This window comes from Agelaius tricolor, unplaced genomic scaffold (assembly GCF_023055355.1).
Source record: "Agelaius tricolor isolate 1412-34295 unplaced genomic scaffold, bAgeTri1.0.p SCAF_1, whole genome shotgun sequence".
Classification (NCBI taxonomy): Eukaryota; Metazoa; Chordata; class Aves; order Passeriformes; family Icteridae; genus Agelaius; species Agelaius tricolor.
This window is the reverse complement of record NW_027269261.1, coordinates 79480961-79495837: the sequence shown is the minus strand read 5'-3', so window position 1 is coordinate 79495837 and position 14877 is coordinate 79480961. Positions and strand designations below refer to the sequence as shown.

The 14877-nt window shown below is 42.0% G+C and overlaps 1 protein-coding gene across 3 annotated transcripts; it reads right to left on the bottom strand.

Moving 5' to 3' along the window:
* Positions 1-4200: 4200 nt before the first annotated feature.
* On the bottom strand, positions 4201-14615 carry E2F6 (E2F transcription factor 6). Of its 3 annotated transcripts, none has more exons than XM_071440728.1 (7): positions 14341-14615; positions 10385-10433; positions 8661-8877; positions 8187-8345; positions 7077-7191; positions 5650-5801; positions 4201-4930 (listed from the first exon to the last, which is right to left on the bottom strand). In XM_071440728.1, the coding sequence occupies exons 1-6, from the start codon at positions 14404-14406 to the stop codon at positions 5682-5684; spliced, it is 726 nt and encodes a 241-aa protein (XP_071296829.1). In that variant the 5' UTR covers positions 14407-14615; the 3' UTR covers positions 4201-4930; positions 5650-5681. The 3 variants fall into 3 exon arrangements, with proteins under 3 accessions (XP_071296829.1, XP_071296837.1, XP_071296847.1); XM_071440736.1 differs by having other exon boundaries at positions 14350-14606; XM_071440746.1 differs by having other exon boundaries at positions 14356-14606.
* Positions 14616-14877: the final 262 nt, after the last annotated feature.

Genomic DNA, 14877 nt, shown 5'->3' with positions numbered 1-14877 from the left:
TATTTTAACCTCTAATCATAGGAAGAATTAATCCTATATCTCTGTATTTCCCCCATTACTATTCTCACAGGATAGGATAATATATTGCATAATTTCAAATGTGTTTGTTTTCTCTTCAACTGAATAAATACAGAAATCACCTCCAATAGCTTCTTTCCAGCCTGAAGACAATGGCTCAGCAGGCACTTAAGGTTGAAGTTGTTTCTAAAACCAGGGAGATTTTTCTCGTGAGAAATTGTTTCTTACACAAAGGATTACTGGCACTGATGGTGAGAATGTTTCTTGGTAAAAAGGTTCTCTGATGATCTGTGGGGAGTAGCATTATCAAGTAAATCACAGTTCCAGCTCCTGACTGAATTCTGTGCAATGTATAGGATGGAGGCCCTGTGTGGATATTGTCCTGTTTTTGTAGGTGTTTTAGGGATTGTGAAAAAATAACAACTAACTTCAGGGAAGCTTGATTTGATCCTTGAATGCCCAGCTGGCAGCAGAGTGTCTGGTATTTATTGGCCACAGTGCACTGCGGTCCAGGAGAGCTCCAAGGGTCTCACTATGGGCTGGTGTTTATAGGGTCACAAGAGAGTTGGCTTTAGTCACAGTAATTTTCCATCCTGGCCACAATTCAGGCAGGTAACTTTATTTGAAAATTTGATAACGAAAATTTTACTCTGGTTAGGTTGTTGTTCAGGCAACAAAAATAAGTTTCCAAGGCTGTTCATTAAAACAGGAGCTTGTTAGACAGCAAAAGTTTCTGGGAGAAGAGTGTTTCTGGTAAGCTCAAGAGAAGCTCAACCAGCTGCTGTTTGTCAAGGCTGAGACCTAATGAGCATTTTTGGGATCACAGTGTGGCTGGGGTGGGGGGAATGCACCCCCACAGTGGGCTAAGTCAATAAAAGAGTTGCAATGTGCTGAGCTTGGATCTTTGAATTTGCTGTTACAGCTTCTAGGATTGTCTTCTATAACCCCATCCCTTAATCTAGAGTCAATTGGAGACACCACTTCATTCATGGATCACAAAGTAAGGAGCTTCCATCAGCCCACGTCCACATGGTGGGTGTCTGGAGAGTGCAGCTTCAGACCCTCAGATCACCCATGGTCTGCCTGCAGGGGTGGCAGGGAAGAACCAGGGTGCCATACATGGACAGAACCAGGTTGCCCTTTCTCTGCAAACATTAAATTTTCTTCAAAACACAGATCGTGCTTTTCGACTAACAAGTATCTGAGTCCTTCAGTAAACATCTACACACAGTGAGAAGCCTCATCTAGATGTATATAACCTACACAACCAAGGGTAGTTTATACAATTTTAGCCTCAGTGCACTTCTCACAAGTTACTCCAGGCAGATCAGAAGTGGAACCAAAAATAGCAGATCTGTGTTCCTGATAAACCCTTCAGCAGTTACTGAGGTCCCAGCAGGGTACAGGGGCCAGCCCATGCCAGGATCATGGAACACAAGGGTTTAGAGCTTGCAGCCAGCCCCAGCACGCTGGGAGCAGCTCATGGCCTGGCCAGCAGATGAACCTTGCCACTGACAAGGACTTTTGAAATCAGTGCTTAATTATGCTTATAAAATGAGGCTCTTCACACACACCAAAAAGATAATTCAAAATGAAGAAAATTGCTGACTTTCAAATGCTTTCCAACAGACAACAATTTGCAGGAATCTTCTCTCTCCTAAAAAAAATCACATTATTTAAAACTGTAGTTCACATCTGAGAACTCTGACATGTGAATTCCCACACCAAGTAAGGGCTGAACTGGCAACCTGCAGTGCTATTTACAGTAAGAATCAGGAAAACCAGGAATTTAATAATTATGGGTCCTGGCTGTTGCTATTGCTGATTGATGCATTAACATTCTTAACCATTCTTATTGAAGGGAAGGCAGAAAGAGTAATAGAAACTTTTAATTTATCAGTCCTCAAATAGCCAGGAGAGCTTCTTACACATACAAATGTACTGAAAATGAACAGATGTAGACTTGGCAAAATAATAATCTCTCAGAAAAAAAATCAAGCATTACTACACAAACTCAGAGTAAGGTCCTGTCACATTTATGAGTGAGCTTGTAACTTGTGTCTAAGTTCAGCATCACTCGGGAATTTTTCAAGTCCAAGTTGAATCTTTTCAGCTAATTAGTGCATTGAGCTTATACAGTACATTGTTTTCCAGTATCACCAATGGGTAATACTGTACATAACCAAGTAGCAAAAGCAGTGGTTTAATCTTCAAAACTCCATTCGTTCTGCTGAAGGTGCACTATTACAACAACAGATGTATTAAACAAAATAGTAGCAGTATAATTGTCATATTACAGCTTCTTCCACTTCACTGTGACAACTGTGTGGCTAAAAGCATTAATTATACTGCTAGAAAACCTGTACAAATGAGTGAGGAAAAGCAATCGCTAGAGATTTGTTCAAAATGAAAAATCCTAATGTTTCATTTAAATGGATTGTTGCACTGTTGAAGACAAACTTCCTTAACATTTTTAAGATGGTTATTTTGTAAAAATGTACTTCCTTACTTTTTATATAAGGTAGGTAATGGCTAAGAGTTAGAGAGTCGGTTTAGATTAAATATTAGGAAGAAATTCGTTATTATGAGGGTGGAGAGCCACTAGAACAGGTTAAGAAGCTGTGGATGCCTTATCATCTCTGGAAGTGTTCAAGGCCAGGTTGGATGGGGCTTTGAGCAACCAGGATGAGAGGAAATGGCCTCAAGCTGCACCAGGGAGATTCAGGTTGGATGTCAGGAAGAATTCCTTTACTGAAAGAACTGTGAAGCACTGGAAGGTGCTTCCACTGGGAGGTGGTAGAGCCACCATCCTAAGGGAGTTCAAGGTCTTGGAGGTCTTTCCAACTTAAATAATTCTGTGATGTAGGGGAAGCTGTCCCTCTCCAAAGCAGGGGCATTGGAATTATGTGACCTTCAAGGTCCCTTCTAACTTTAACTATTCTAGGATTTTATGATCATGTAACAAAAACCCACCCCAACATACCCCAGCATTCAGAATTAGTTAGTGTTGGAAATTTTTATAGGTTTTATGGGAAACGTTGTCCTAAGTTGTTGAACTAGCGTAGGGGGAAATCAATGCTTCTCTTTTGCACAAACCTCCCCCCCCCCAAAACAGAACAGCAATGTAAAACATCAAATAGAGTTTTGAACAGAAACCAGTCACTGAAGGAAAAGGACAATTTTCCTGTGCAAAAAAATGCTTTCTTAGTTTTAACCCTCATTCCCAGCTTCACTGGAGAAGCACCTTCTTCATTTTTACCTTGTTCTATGTATTCATTGTGCTGTCACTTTGCTTTTATTTATTTTTATTACAGCTTAGCCTGTAGTTTGAATTGCACAGACAAAAAAATAGTATCCTATTTTTTTCCAGAAGTCCTGTATTCTGGAGTCTGAAGTTGATAGGACAGACATAAAAATTCAAGATTACCTTTGACACAAGATTGCACTTGGTGTTTTTTCCCCAAATTGCAAAGTATACTACTATGCATTTAGCCAAATTAGGGAACCTTGTGGAAAACAGAGTTAATTCACAATCTGTATTTAGGTATATTTATGCTCATCAGTGTCACCTGTGCCAACTTATTTGTATTGTAGAACATAGGGAATTTAATTTCACTGCACCTGTCTAAAATACATGTAGAGCTGCTGGCTAGAACATGCAGGGTTTAATTAGCTTTGATGGTCTCACTTGTGAGTAGATGTATAATTGTCAATACTGTGTGACCCAAGGACTTGGACTTCCCACTTAAAACCAAACCTGCCAACCCACCCCTACAGAAACCATACTGGGATGAGGTGAGCCCATGCACAGCATTTGTACAGTGACAGTTCACTCCCTTGGAAAATCCAGCATATAAATTCAACAGCTTTGTTTTATGGATATGAAAGATGGATAATAGAGACTTAATAGTCCTTAAGTATTTTACATATTTTTGCAAGCTGAGCCACAAAGACGATACTCAGCTAAGGTTCTGCTGTATGTAAACTGGAATGGACCAACTTAAGTAGTTATCTATCATTCTTTTGAAAATTGTTTCAGTACTGTGGCATCACAAGATCCAGATCTAAGTGTTATCTGACAGTACCATGTAAAACAGATTTTAGATTTTCACCTAATTTTAAATGCTTGTAGTCACTCAGTGAATTGCAGCAAAGGCAACCCAACATGTATCATTATGACTATTTTGTATTTTTGTAAGCTTATTTTATTTCTTTGCTGTACAGAGGCAGAAATGCAAACCATCTCAATAAATGTACATCAGTAACTACCCAGAAATGATACAAGTATGTACACACAAAGCCCAATTATTTCACTTCAGTGTTGATACCATAGTTCATGTAGAGCTGGATACAAACAGCACTTACACAGTGTAAAGCATAACTCTTGGGATATTTACATCTTGTTCTTCATATCAAAGGCTTCCAATACACCAGTTCTTTGTTACACTTGTGTTTGACAATCCTGCTTAGTAGTGCTGCCTCAGAACTGAAAAGTGCATTTCTTCATTTTATACATTCTCACACAGATTATGAACCGCTCCAGAAATTGTTCTCCAACCTTAATTTTTGGAAGTAATTGATTATCTTTGTTTTCTGTCAATTAAAATTTTAAAGTAAAAAACTATTTTCCCAAAGCTCTGTAGGTCATATGCAATAAGGAAAACAAAGCTCCTAAGTGCAACTCCAGAAACTGTTGTCTTTTGACTTGGGAGGATAAGCAATCCTGTGAAAACACTCAACCAATCCACTGCTGGATTTTTAAAACACTTTGGAACATTTCAGGTTACGAAGTTTGCAGATCCAAGCAGTTTGGAAAAGCCCTATAATACAGATATTTACATTCTATATTAGATTTTTGTGTTGTAATTAATCTGGCATCTCAAATGCTTTTTTTCTTCCATCGGAGATCTCACTTTAAAAGGAAAATAAAAAAGGAATATGATTAATTATAGAAAATAAAATTTTGAGTTATTCCACAAGCAAAATAATTTAAAAAATGCCTGGGACGAAAAAGCCAACTCTCCCCTTCACCTATAAAGCAGCACTTCTAAAGATAATTTCTTTCTTTGTGTTCTGAGCTACTGCAATTCCTGCCAGATTTATCTTTACGCCACAACATCCGGCAGCACTAGGCTTCTTCAGAATCTCTATCCCATCCAATCTTGTTTTAGGAGATTAAAATACAACGTTCCCTCTTCTGTCTGCCCTCCCTTAGAGCAGTAGCACAGTCTCGTTTAAAACAGCATCATAACTCTCATGGCAACAATCTGAGCTGAGCAGGACTCTGTAGTGCAGCACCTGAGAGCTGACACATGGAGCTGAGGGCTCCATCCATGGGCTCTGACAGGAAATCAGCAAGGAGCAAAGGAAGGAAAAGGCCAGGGAACAAGAGTGCCTTGCTCTGTGTGCATGTGTCTGACTCTCTGACCTCCTGTTGCTGTGAGGTAACACAACAGCACAGACTTCTCTTCCAGGCGTTTCCTGTACTCCCACACATCTTGGCCCACAATCTATGCTCTGAAAATTACACTTGTTCAACAGTACAGCTTACAGCTTTATCAGAATGATATGATAATTTTAAGAAAATAAAAAAAAATACACGTGGATAAAAATGGAAACGGAGAATGTTACCTTCATCAGGATAAAATGATGTCTCCGTTTCACTAGATATGGACAGTATCCATATCTTCACAAGTGTCGGCACCTGGATTCTCTTTTTCCACCTCACATAGATACACGTCAATGGGTCCTTTCGTGCTCTTCACATGCACTTCTATGTGATCCTATAAAACAGCAACTTGTATATAATTCAAAGAATAAATCTTATACATTCTTTATTTTTGCACTTATTTTAAAGACAATAGATTAAAAACAGAACAAATACAGCTATTTAAAATTGTTACTGCTTCCACATAAATTATGACATTACATACATTTGTAGGACAACTATTTTGCAGAATTAAGCTAACAAGCTTTCATTTTTAATGAATGTGCATTTAAGTATTTGTTTAGTCTTTCTATTGACTTTCAGATATATGACCAAGACTTACTTATGTTTAGGAAGAGTAACAAAATTTAAAAACTTGACAAAACATTGCCATGAATCCAACAACAAACTGGAGCACAACGCTTTAACAAAATAGTAAAGCAACTAATCCTAATCGCTTCTACTGCTTTCCTTCCACAGACATCATGTGGCAAGACACAGAGCAAATAAATCTTAATGCATGATGGAGAAAATATTCTGTTCCAATGTACAACTTTTGAAATTCTGCCTTTTTATTGCTTCAGGAGGCATCTGGAATTTTATCTTTTTCATCTCCACTGGATGACAGACAGCTCCTTTGACCAGGGAAACTACTGGAGATCTATGTAGTGGATCTAACTCTTTGGTTTTACTGATTAATTTCCTTTTCCTAAGATATCCCCACCTTTCTATCCACATAGCAAGGCAACTTCAATGACTATGCAATTGGGAAGATTATCAAAAATGCTCATGCAAAAAAGAAAATGGAATTAAAGCTCCGTTTGTTATCTTAGGCTGTCTTCCAGGATTTGCCCTCTCAGAGCACTACCAACAGTGGGTTCCCAGTACACAGGCCCCACTATGCAGCTGCAGCACTGCTGGGTGCAGGGGCAAAGGTCTGGCTCCTCTGTGAGACAAGAATGGAGCCTGTGTATTGCACCGTGGGGTGAGAACAGGGCACAGCTCCACTCCATGAAAAATCCCTCTAGATATCATCTACCAGAGTGACAAAAGGTATTCTTTTTCCAACCATACTGTACATTGCATACTTTATTACAGGTTTTCCATTCTCTCTAACAAAACCAGGTAACTAAAGCTCAGATACATTTATGGCTTAGTAATTTAGGCAAAAAGAAAAATACAGCAACTAAGCTTCTAAGACTATTATCCCTGCAGCACTGTTCAGTGGAACACAAGAACATCTAACTACCACTATCTGCATGACAGAAACTGGAAATCAATTACTGACTGCTGCTGCAAAAAATCAAATTTATAAACTTTTGTTTCTTTAGGAGAAATGTATAAAACTTACGTCTTTAGGAACTGGTATTTCCAATTTGGTTTCCTCTGGAGCTTTAATTGCAATCACAATCTGTTCCTGAAATGCCTGAATGCTTCGGATATCTTGGTATGTCACATAAGCTAGTGTATACATTGGTCAAGGATTATGTAAAGTAATTTGCTAATGGGCAGAAGCAAGAGTGTGATGTCAAGATATGTTGAGGCAGAATACCAACTTCAGAAAATTGATCAACAATTCAGCAGAGGTTAATACTAGCTTTGTAAAATGAAGTATCAGCTAATGGTAGAAAAATACTTTTCTGTATTTCCAGGAAGGAAAAAAGACTTTTAGAAATATATTCAATGTTATAAAAAAACCCCAAACAGTCTTCACAGATGTTGTCATAAGTCTACAAAGCCAAAGGAATACTGTTCTTCAGGAATTACACTCTTGTTTTCTAATAGCATGAAAATAATTTCCTGAGACACTGTAGAACTATTTTCTGAAGCAGTAAGGTATAAAGAATATTGAGCACATTTCATTTGTGCACACCCCTTAACATCTTGCCAAACAAGGGAGCGAAATAATATTTTATTGTAACCCAAAGCCAAAGTTCAATCTTTATGCCAAATATTAAAATGAATCTCTTTTCTATTGTCAAAACCCATCTGGAAGTCAGAGCTGCACTGGAATCTCTTTCAAGAGAGAAGGGTATTAGGATATAACCAACATTCCATTATATCTCCTTGGCAACAGGCCACTGGGACTCCATTCTGAGTCCTCTCTGTCATCTCACTAAGCATCTTGAGCTCACTGGTGGGTCAAAACCTGCCCCTGAGCCGACTCAAATGGAGAGAACAGCGTGATGGTCAGGGTACTAAGACTATTCCCCACTTCATTCTTCTGCAGTGGAAAGGACACACAAGCAACACTCCTCCGAGGACAGGCTAGACTGTCCATGATACTGCAAAGCAAGGCACAGGACAGGCATGCTCAAATGCAAAATAATCAGAAGTCTGCTATTATAAAACTCATTATCAAGCAGTACTGCATACCTGTGGTATCAGCCTACACTTCTTACTAGATATGTATGTGCAACCAAAACCATCTGTTAAAATAATGCAAGAGTTGAAAGGATATTTTGCATTTTCTTTGTCATCTGTTAGTTCAAATATCTGATGAGCACAATTCTTGATTAATTCATCCAGAGCTTCTTCCATGGCTGATAAGTCAGAAAGTTCATCTTTAAGGTTCTGCTGCTCTGGTGCTTTTCCAATAAGTTGGTCAAGACTGTTACCTCTAGAAGAATATGAAAATTGTCTAGCATGTTTGTATAAATAAAAGCATGTTTATCAAACATCAAGTATACTAACAGCAAACAGTGAGAAAGTCTGGCATCCTTTTATCTGCTGAAATATGCTTCCATGTACTTATGCACTTGATACTTGCTAATGTATTAGGTAATTCACATAGCATAAGGAAGGATACAGAACTTAAAATATTATCTATGAGAAATAACTTAATATGCTTAAAGATTCTCTCAAAATTATAAACATTACTCAACACTGTTGGGTTTTACTGTTTCAGAAACTAGAAGCTTCAAAGCCAACTCACATCCACTGGATATGATTCTTAGATCTTTTCTGAATCAAGTCGATGCCATCCAACACATTGGTGATGTCATACACTCTTCGTTTTCGTACTCCAAGTGTTGTTGCTACTTCATTTAAATCAAGGACACCGTCTGGAGCTTTTCTGAGAAGAGCCATAAATTTTCGTGTCAAAAGCACCAAGGATGCATCAAATCGAGGCCTTTTGATGTCCACAGTTTCTGTAAAGTTTTGGTAGAATATTTAGGGTAAGCTACTACATAAGCATGAAGTAAAAAAAATGATAGCGATGAAGTAACAATGAAAGTAAAAGTCTGGAAGCACTGCAGTCTTTAATACTTACATTGCAATGGAACCATATAAAGCCTATTAACTACACATACCTTCATTTGTTTGCAATGGTTTTATCTAAATAGCAAGCATACATTTTTGTGCTTTCAACATTCATGACTCCACACTGCTAGTATGGATATTAATAACTGAGTAACTGTATGCTCTACAGGACATGGGATCGGATCACTGACCAAATACCAACGAAACCTTTGGTTAACTATAGACAGTGCTGAGGTGCTGCCAGAGAAACACAGCTCTATCTCTGCTGCATTACACTATTAGAGTATTTTTTCACATCTTTTTGGTCCAGTTTCACCAGCACACCTCGCATGTAACCATTAGGCATGGTTCACAAGTCAGCTTGGCTTCAGGACTGTTTCAGCCTGCACAGGACCTATCTGCTCTGGAACTGAAGAGTTTAGTATGCAGACAAACTGTTTGCACTATCTGGTCTCAGGGCAAAAGAACTAGTCATTCCATTGCTTGATTTACTAATACAACAAAGATCTGCAGCTACCCTGACACCAGGGTTTAGAAGATCCCTGGGCTATGTGTATTCATTATCACCATATTTGCAGAAAGAGCAGAAATCCCTGATGAATAACTTGAGATTGTTATTTATGTATGCAAAAAGCACAAAAAAGCACCCACTTCTGAGTCAGAAAGTCATGGTATGCACACGCTCATTTGATAGTAGCCAATAAAAGATTGTCAAATTCAGCTGTTACTTGTCTTTTCTCCTGTAAAGCAAACCCGGTATTTAATCTGATCAACCTGTGTCCCCTAGCAATATTCCAGTCTAACGCTCCAAGAAAAGGTGAGTGTGTAAAGAAAGTACCTTAGACAACACTTTTACTTCAACCATCAGTACTTTTTCCCAAGATGAATGAGATACACACTTTTATTCATAATGTATCACACCCATTCCATGGCTGCAAGTTTGGGCACTACTTAACATGAAGTGACAGGTTCAACAACTCAGTTTTGGACTGTGTTACTGTCAAAGGTGTGAAGTAATTCAGCTAGTGAGAAAATAAACAAAAAAACCTAAACAACCCAACACCCAGAAATTCACTCAAGTTTATTTCCACATTTATTAACACCAGTTGAAATGCAACATTTGGCAGTATGTTGTTCCAGTTTTCTCTAACTCACTTTTCCTGTGCACTATTTTCTATATAGCAACGGGGAGGCATACTTGCAACAGATCTGAAGAGAAAAAAACTATAAAGAATGTATTGCTTCACATCTGTTATTTCAGTCAGTGTTCAGCATTTTTCCTGCTCTGCTGATATTAAATACAATTTTTCATTTGTCTACAGCATTGTAGTCACATTGTAAAAAGGCACGACATACTGTAAGATTAATTTTTACACATGACACACAGCAACTTACTTTTCACAAGCCGTGTGTCCTTGTGCGCATTCAGGTCAATCATTGGTGCCTGAGGAAATAAAAAGGGAAAAAACAACTGTCATAAAATGCTCTCTACAAGGGGAGCTTCCTTAGAAGAAATCCTCCAATCTTCTTTAGATGTTACAGCCATCACAGCTCTGACAACTCAACAGCTATTACTGTTAAGTGTCATCAGATTAAAGGAATACATGCTTTTTAACTCCTGCCACAACTTTCAGCCCTTTATCTCAGCACAACTCACTCTGTTTTCAAAAACAGGAAACACCATTGAACTCACTGATGCTCAGAGGCAAGGCTGTAACCTCTCTTGCTTCTTCTGTTTCAATTCATGGCCATTTCCTTTCAGTTGCCCATCGTGTACAACTGTAAAATACCTCGTAACCTTTAAAGTTCTTAACTTGCTTGCAAGTATGGAATGAAATTTGTCTGGGGAAGTTTGGGTTAGATATTAGAAAAATGGATATTCACTCAGAGGGTGGTTGAGTACTGGAACAGGCTCCCCAAGGGAAGCAGTCACAGCAGCAAGAGCTCAAGAAGCTTTTGGACAATGCTCTCAGGAACATGGTGTGACTCTTGGGATTGTCCTGTGCTGGGACAGGAGTTGGACTTAATGATCCTTTCAGGCCCTTTCCAACTCCGAATATGCTATGATTTTACTGAAGGGCTACAGTAGCTTAACAAGTTCTCTCAGGAGTTTATTAACAGCCTTCCTATCCTAGTGGGCCTAAAACAGGAACAGCATTCCAAGGGAAATATATGCCAAGTAAAGAAAAAGAATAATTTCCCTCAATTTACTGTTCTCCTGCTAAGACAGCCTCCTATGCCTCAATGTCAGGACACAATACAGGTGCACATTTAGCCCACTGTCCATGAGGACCCCAGGTCCTTTCAACAGGCTAGTCCCCAGCCTGTGCCACTGCAGGGTAAAGGCAAGGCTTTAACTCTTGATTTTCAACTTCCTGGGTTTATGAGGTGTTAGATGACCCCTTCCTCCAGCCCATAAACCTCACATCCTCCACCTAACAACAGGCCCTAGGATAGACCCTGCCAGGCACCCACCAAAACTGCTCTATCACCCCCCTCCACAAGTGGTCAGGGGAGAGATGTAACAAGAAGTTCATGAGCTGAGCTACGGACCAGAAGAGATCACTCCCCAAATACCATCATGGGAAAAACAGACTCAACTTGGGAATATTAATTAAATTTATTACCAATAAAATTACAGCAGTATAATGAGAAATAAAACATATCTTAAGAAAACACCTTCCCTCCACCCCTCCCCAAGCTCTACCCCATCCACACCAGCAGCGCAGGGAGGTGGGAATGGGGGTTATGTCAGTTCATCAAATGCTGTTCCTGCTGCTGCTCAGGGTGGAGAATCCTTCTTCTACTTCAGTGTGGAGGTCCCTCCCACAGAAGAAAGCACCTCATGAACTTCTCCAATATGAGTCCATCCCACAGCAAGAGCTCACCAACTGCTTCAACTTTCCCTCAGGGCGCAGTCCTTCAGGCACAGCCTGCTCCAGCAGGGCTCAAGGGTCACAAGTTCTACCAGAGCCTGCTCCAGCATGGGCTCCACTCTCCATGGATCCACAGGTCCCTACTAGGAACCTGCTCCAGCATGGGCTGCCCACAAGTTCACAGCCTCCTTTCAGGCATCCACCTGCTCCAGCCTGGCTCTCCTTCATGGGCTGCAGGGTGAATCTCTGCATCCCCATGGTCCTCCATGGACTGCAGCTGAGGCTGCAGGGAGTCTCTGCTCCAGCACCTGGAGTACCTCTTCTTCCTCTTTCTCCCCTCACTTTGGTGTCTGCAGAGTTGTTGCCTCATATATTCTCACTTCACTCTTCTCTGGCTGTAATTACAACTGTATAATAACTTTTTTCCCCCTTCTTAAATATGTTATCACAGAGGCACTATTACTGTCTCTGATGAACTCTGCCTTGGCCAGTGACAGATCCATCCTGGACCTGCCTGGAATTAGCTCTGCAGGACATGGGGGAAACTTCTGGCAGCTTCTCACACCCTGCAGCCCCCCACCTGCTATCAAAACCTGACCACAAAAACCCAACACAGGTTTATACAAGCCCAAGGTTTCCTTTGTTTGGGGTCCCTGTTCCAGCTGTTGTACAAGATGAAGTTATTTTAAGGGTCCAAATGTCTGAGGCTCTGCTATGGGAAATCTGGGGTTAATCTGGTGAGGGGACCTTGGGTGTGTGAGCGTGGAGGTGCAGCTGCAAAGGGGCCTCAGTCCCAGCTCAGGTGGTGTGAGAGTGACTGACAAGAGTGGCTCTTGAATGGTCAGACAGGGAAATTTCTTCAATATTGTGACCTTTGACATTCCTTGCTAGTTTCAACACTACAACTTTGGCTTTCCAAGCATCATATCTGCATGTCCAGGCACTTTTTATCCTTGTTTGTTAGGCTGTCCTTCAAGTCTGTCCTGTTCTTTTTGCCATGAGTGTCATGATGAAACGTGTTTCTCCTTACTGATCTCAATCTCTTCAGCTCCTCCAGCTTCCAAAGCTGCCTTCCCAAAAATTTCAACTTACCTCTTGGCAGAATAAGCTGGAGTCTTGAAGACTCAGTAAGCTGGAATCCAGGTTCTACACTTTACTACTAACCTTCCTTGAATATCCCACTGTTAAGAAAACTTCCCAGTCTGACCATTCATGAGATTCCCTGTAAGTCTCATGCTGTCACTGCTGGGACTGAAGCCCCTTCATGGTGGACTGCTTCAGTGAGCTATTCCTCAGCGGCTCAACCCCAGGTTTCCCACTGCAGAGTCTCAGATGTCTCTCCATAAAGCAGTTTATTCACGGTGAATAAACAGCCCAAGCTGGTACCTCCAAAGAGGGATTCACAACAAAGGAAGCTCTAAGTTTTTTAACCCTCATAGTCTACTCAGGTAAATCTTGCCCTCAGTTCTCTGCTCCTGCTGTGTCTCCCCATGCATTTCTCTTTATCCATCTTGGCAGTGCCACCACCTCTGTGTCCTTTTGTTACCCAAAAGGTTGGCAGTTCATGGCTTCTGCTGTCCCTCAGTTTCCACTCACCTGGTCAGTGCCACCTTCTTTCTGCCCTTTGTTATCCCAAGGGTTGGGCACTTCATGGCCTCTTGTCAAGGGATCCCACTCATCTGCTGCCTGCAAACTGAGCTACCTGCAGAGATGTAATTCCCACCCACTATTCCATGGCCATCACAGGCAAGGGCTGTTAATGATTACCACATCTTTGGCCTCCCTGTTTATAAGAAGCTGATTGAGGAAAGTATCACCCACTGTAAACTCATCTAAGTATCTACATAAATAAGCTGTGCCAAACACTATTTGCTTCTTACAATCATCACTTCAATTACCCACCAAAAAACTTATGTGAATTCTTTCATGGCTTTAAGAAAATACTACCGAGTAAACTTTAGCCCAACTGACAAGATTATTTTAAGGAAAAAAGTAATGTATTTAAAATATATCACAAAATTAAAAGCATGCACCATCACGATTAACTAAAAAACGTGTAACTTTTTTTTAAAGTTTTACAAAATAAGACTTTTTTGCAAACTACTTCATAGCATTGCTAAAGGTAATGGTGGGATGATCACAGACGTTAAGAGAAGAAAACACATTGTAGTCCTCTTTTCTCATACTCAGCTACACCATATTTAGCTCGATTAAGAGGCTGTAAGTGACACAGGCGAGAAAAACCATCCTTTTGCATTCTAGCACCTTTCCCGGGAAGCCCGCCCCAACGCCACGAGGGAGGGAAGCACCCCAATGCTCCTCTCGGCTACCACGCTGCCTGGCCCGTCGCATCTTTCCCGCCCAGAGACGTAGGCCGGGCTTTCGGCCGCCCCCTCACAAGCTCCGCGGCAGGAGCGCAGCTGCAGCGCCGTCCCGCCCTCTCCCCATCCACGGGCAGCGCCTCCCGCCATGTACCTCACTCACACGCACCGAGTCCGGCTGCAGCGGCTTCGGGCGCTCCCACTGCTCGGGGCTGGCCATGTCCGCCCGGCCCCGCGGCGAGGCGCTGGAGGAGGCAGAGCGCACAGACGCCCTCACGCCGAGGCTCCGAGCCGCGGCCGGGCGCGGGGCGCCGCGGGGCCGCTCCCGCCCTCATCGCTGCCCGTCATGGCCGCGGCTCCCGCGCGCGCCTGGGGCGGGAACGGGCGGGAGCCGCGCACGCGCCCTCCCCTCTGCCGCCGGGGCGCGCGCGGCGCCGCCGCCTTCTCCCTCTGTTACCCATCGGCCCCCGCGGCGCCTTCCCGCCCTGCCCGGCTTCTCCCGGCTTCTCCCGCCCCCCGGGACAGCCCCCGCCTCTCCCAGCGCCGGCAGGAATGCGCCAGATCAGCTCCTTTCCTCCCCTTCCCTCCCGTCAGCCTGTCGGACCGGCGCAGGAAACGGTCCCGTCGCCCCCGTCCTCGCCTTTGCGACAGCGACAGCGCACTGAGCGCTGCAGCGGCCAGCGTGGGTTAA

Bases quoted from the DNA above. Each gene is read 5' to 3' on its own strand.
- E2F6 (XM_071440728.1), bottom strand. From the start codon at position 14,406: ATGGCCAGCCCCGAGCAGTGGGAGCGCCCGAAGCCGCTGCAGCCGGAC. The intron at 10,434-14,340 runs GTACATGGCGGG...TTATTTCCTCAG, and splicing joins ACTCGGTGCGTGTGAGTGAG to GCACCAATGATTGACCTGAA. The intron at 8,878-10,384 runs GTAAGTTGCTGT...AAAACTTTACAG, and splicing joins GGACACACGGCTTGTGAAAA to AAACTGTGGACATCAAAAGG.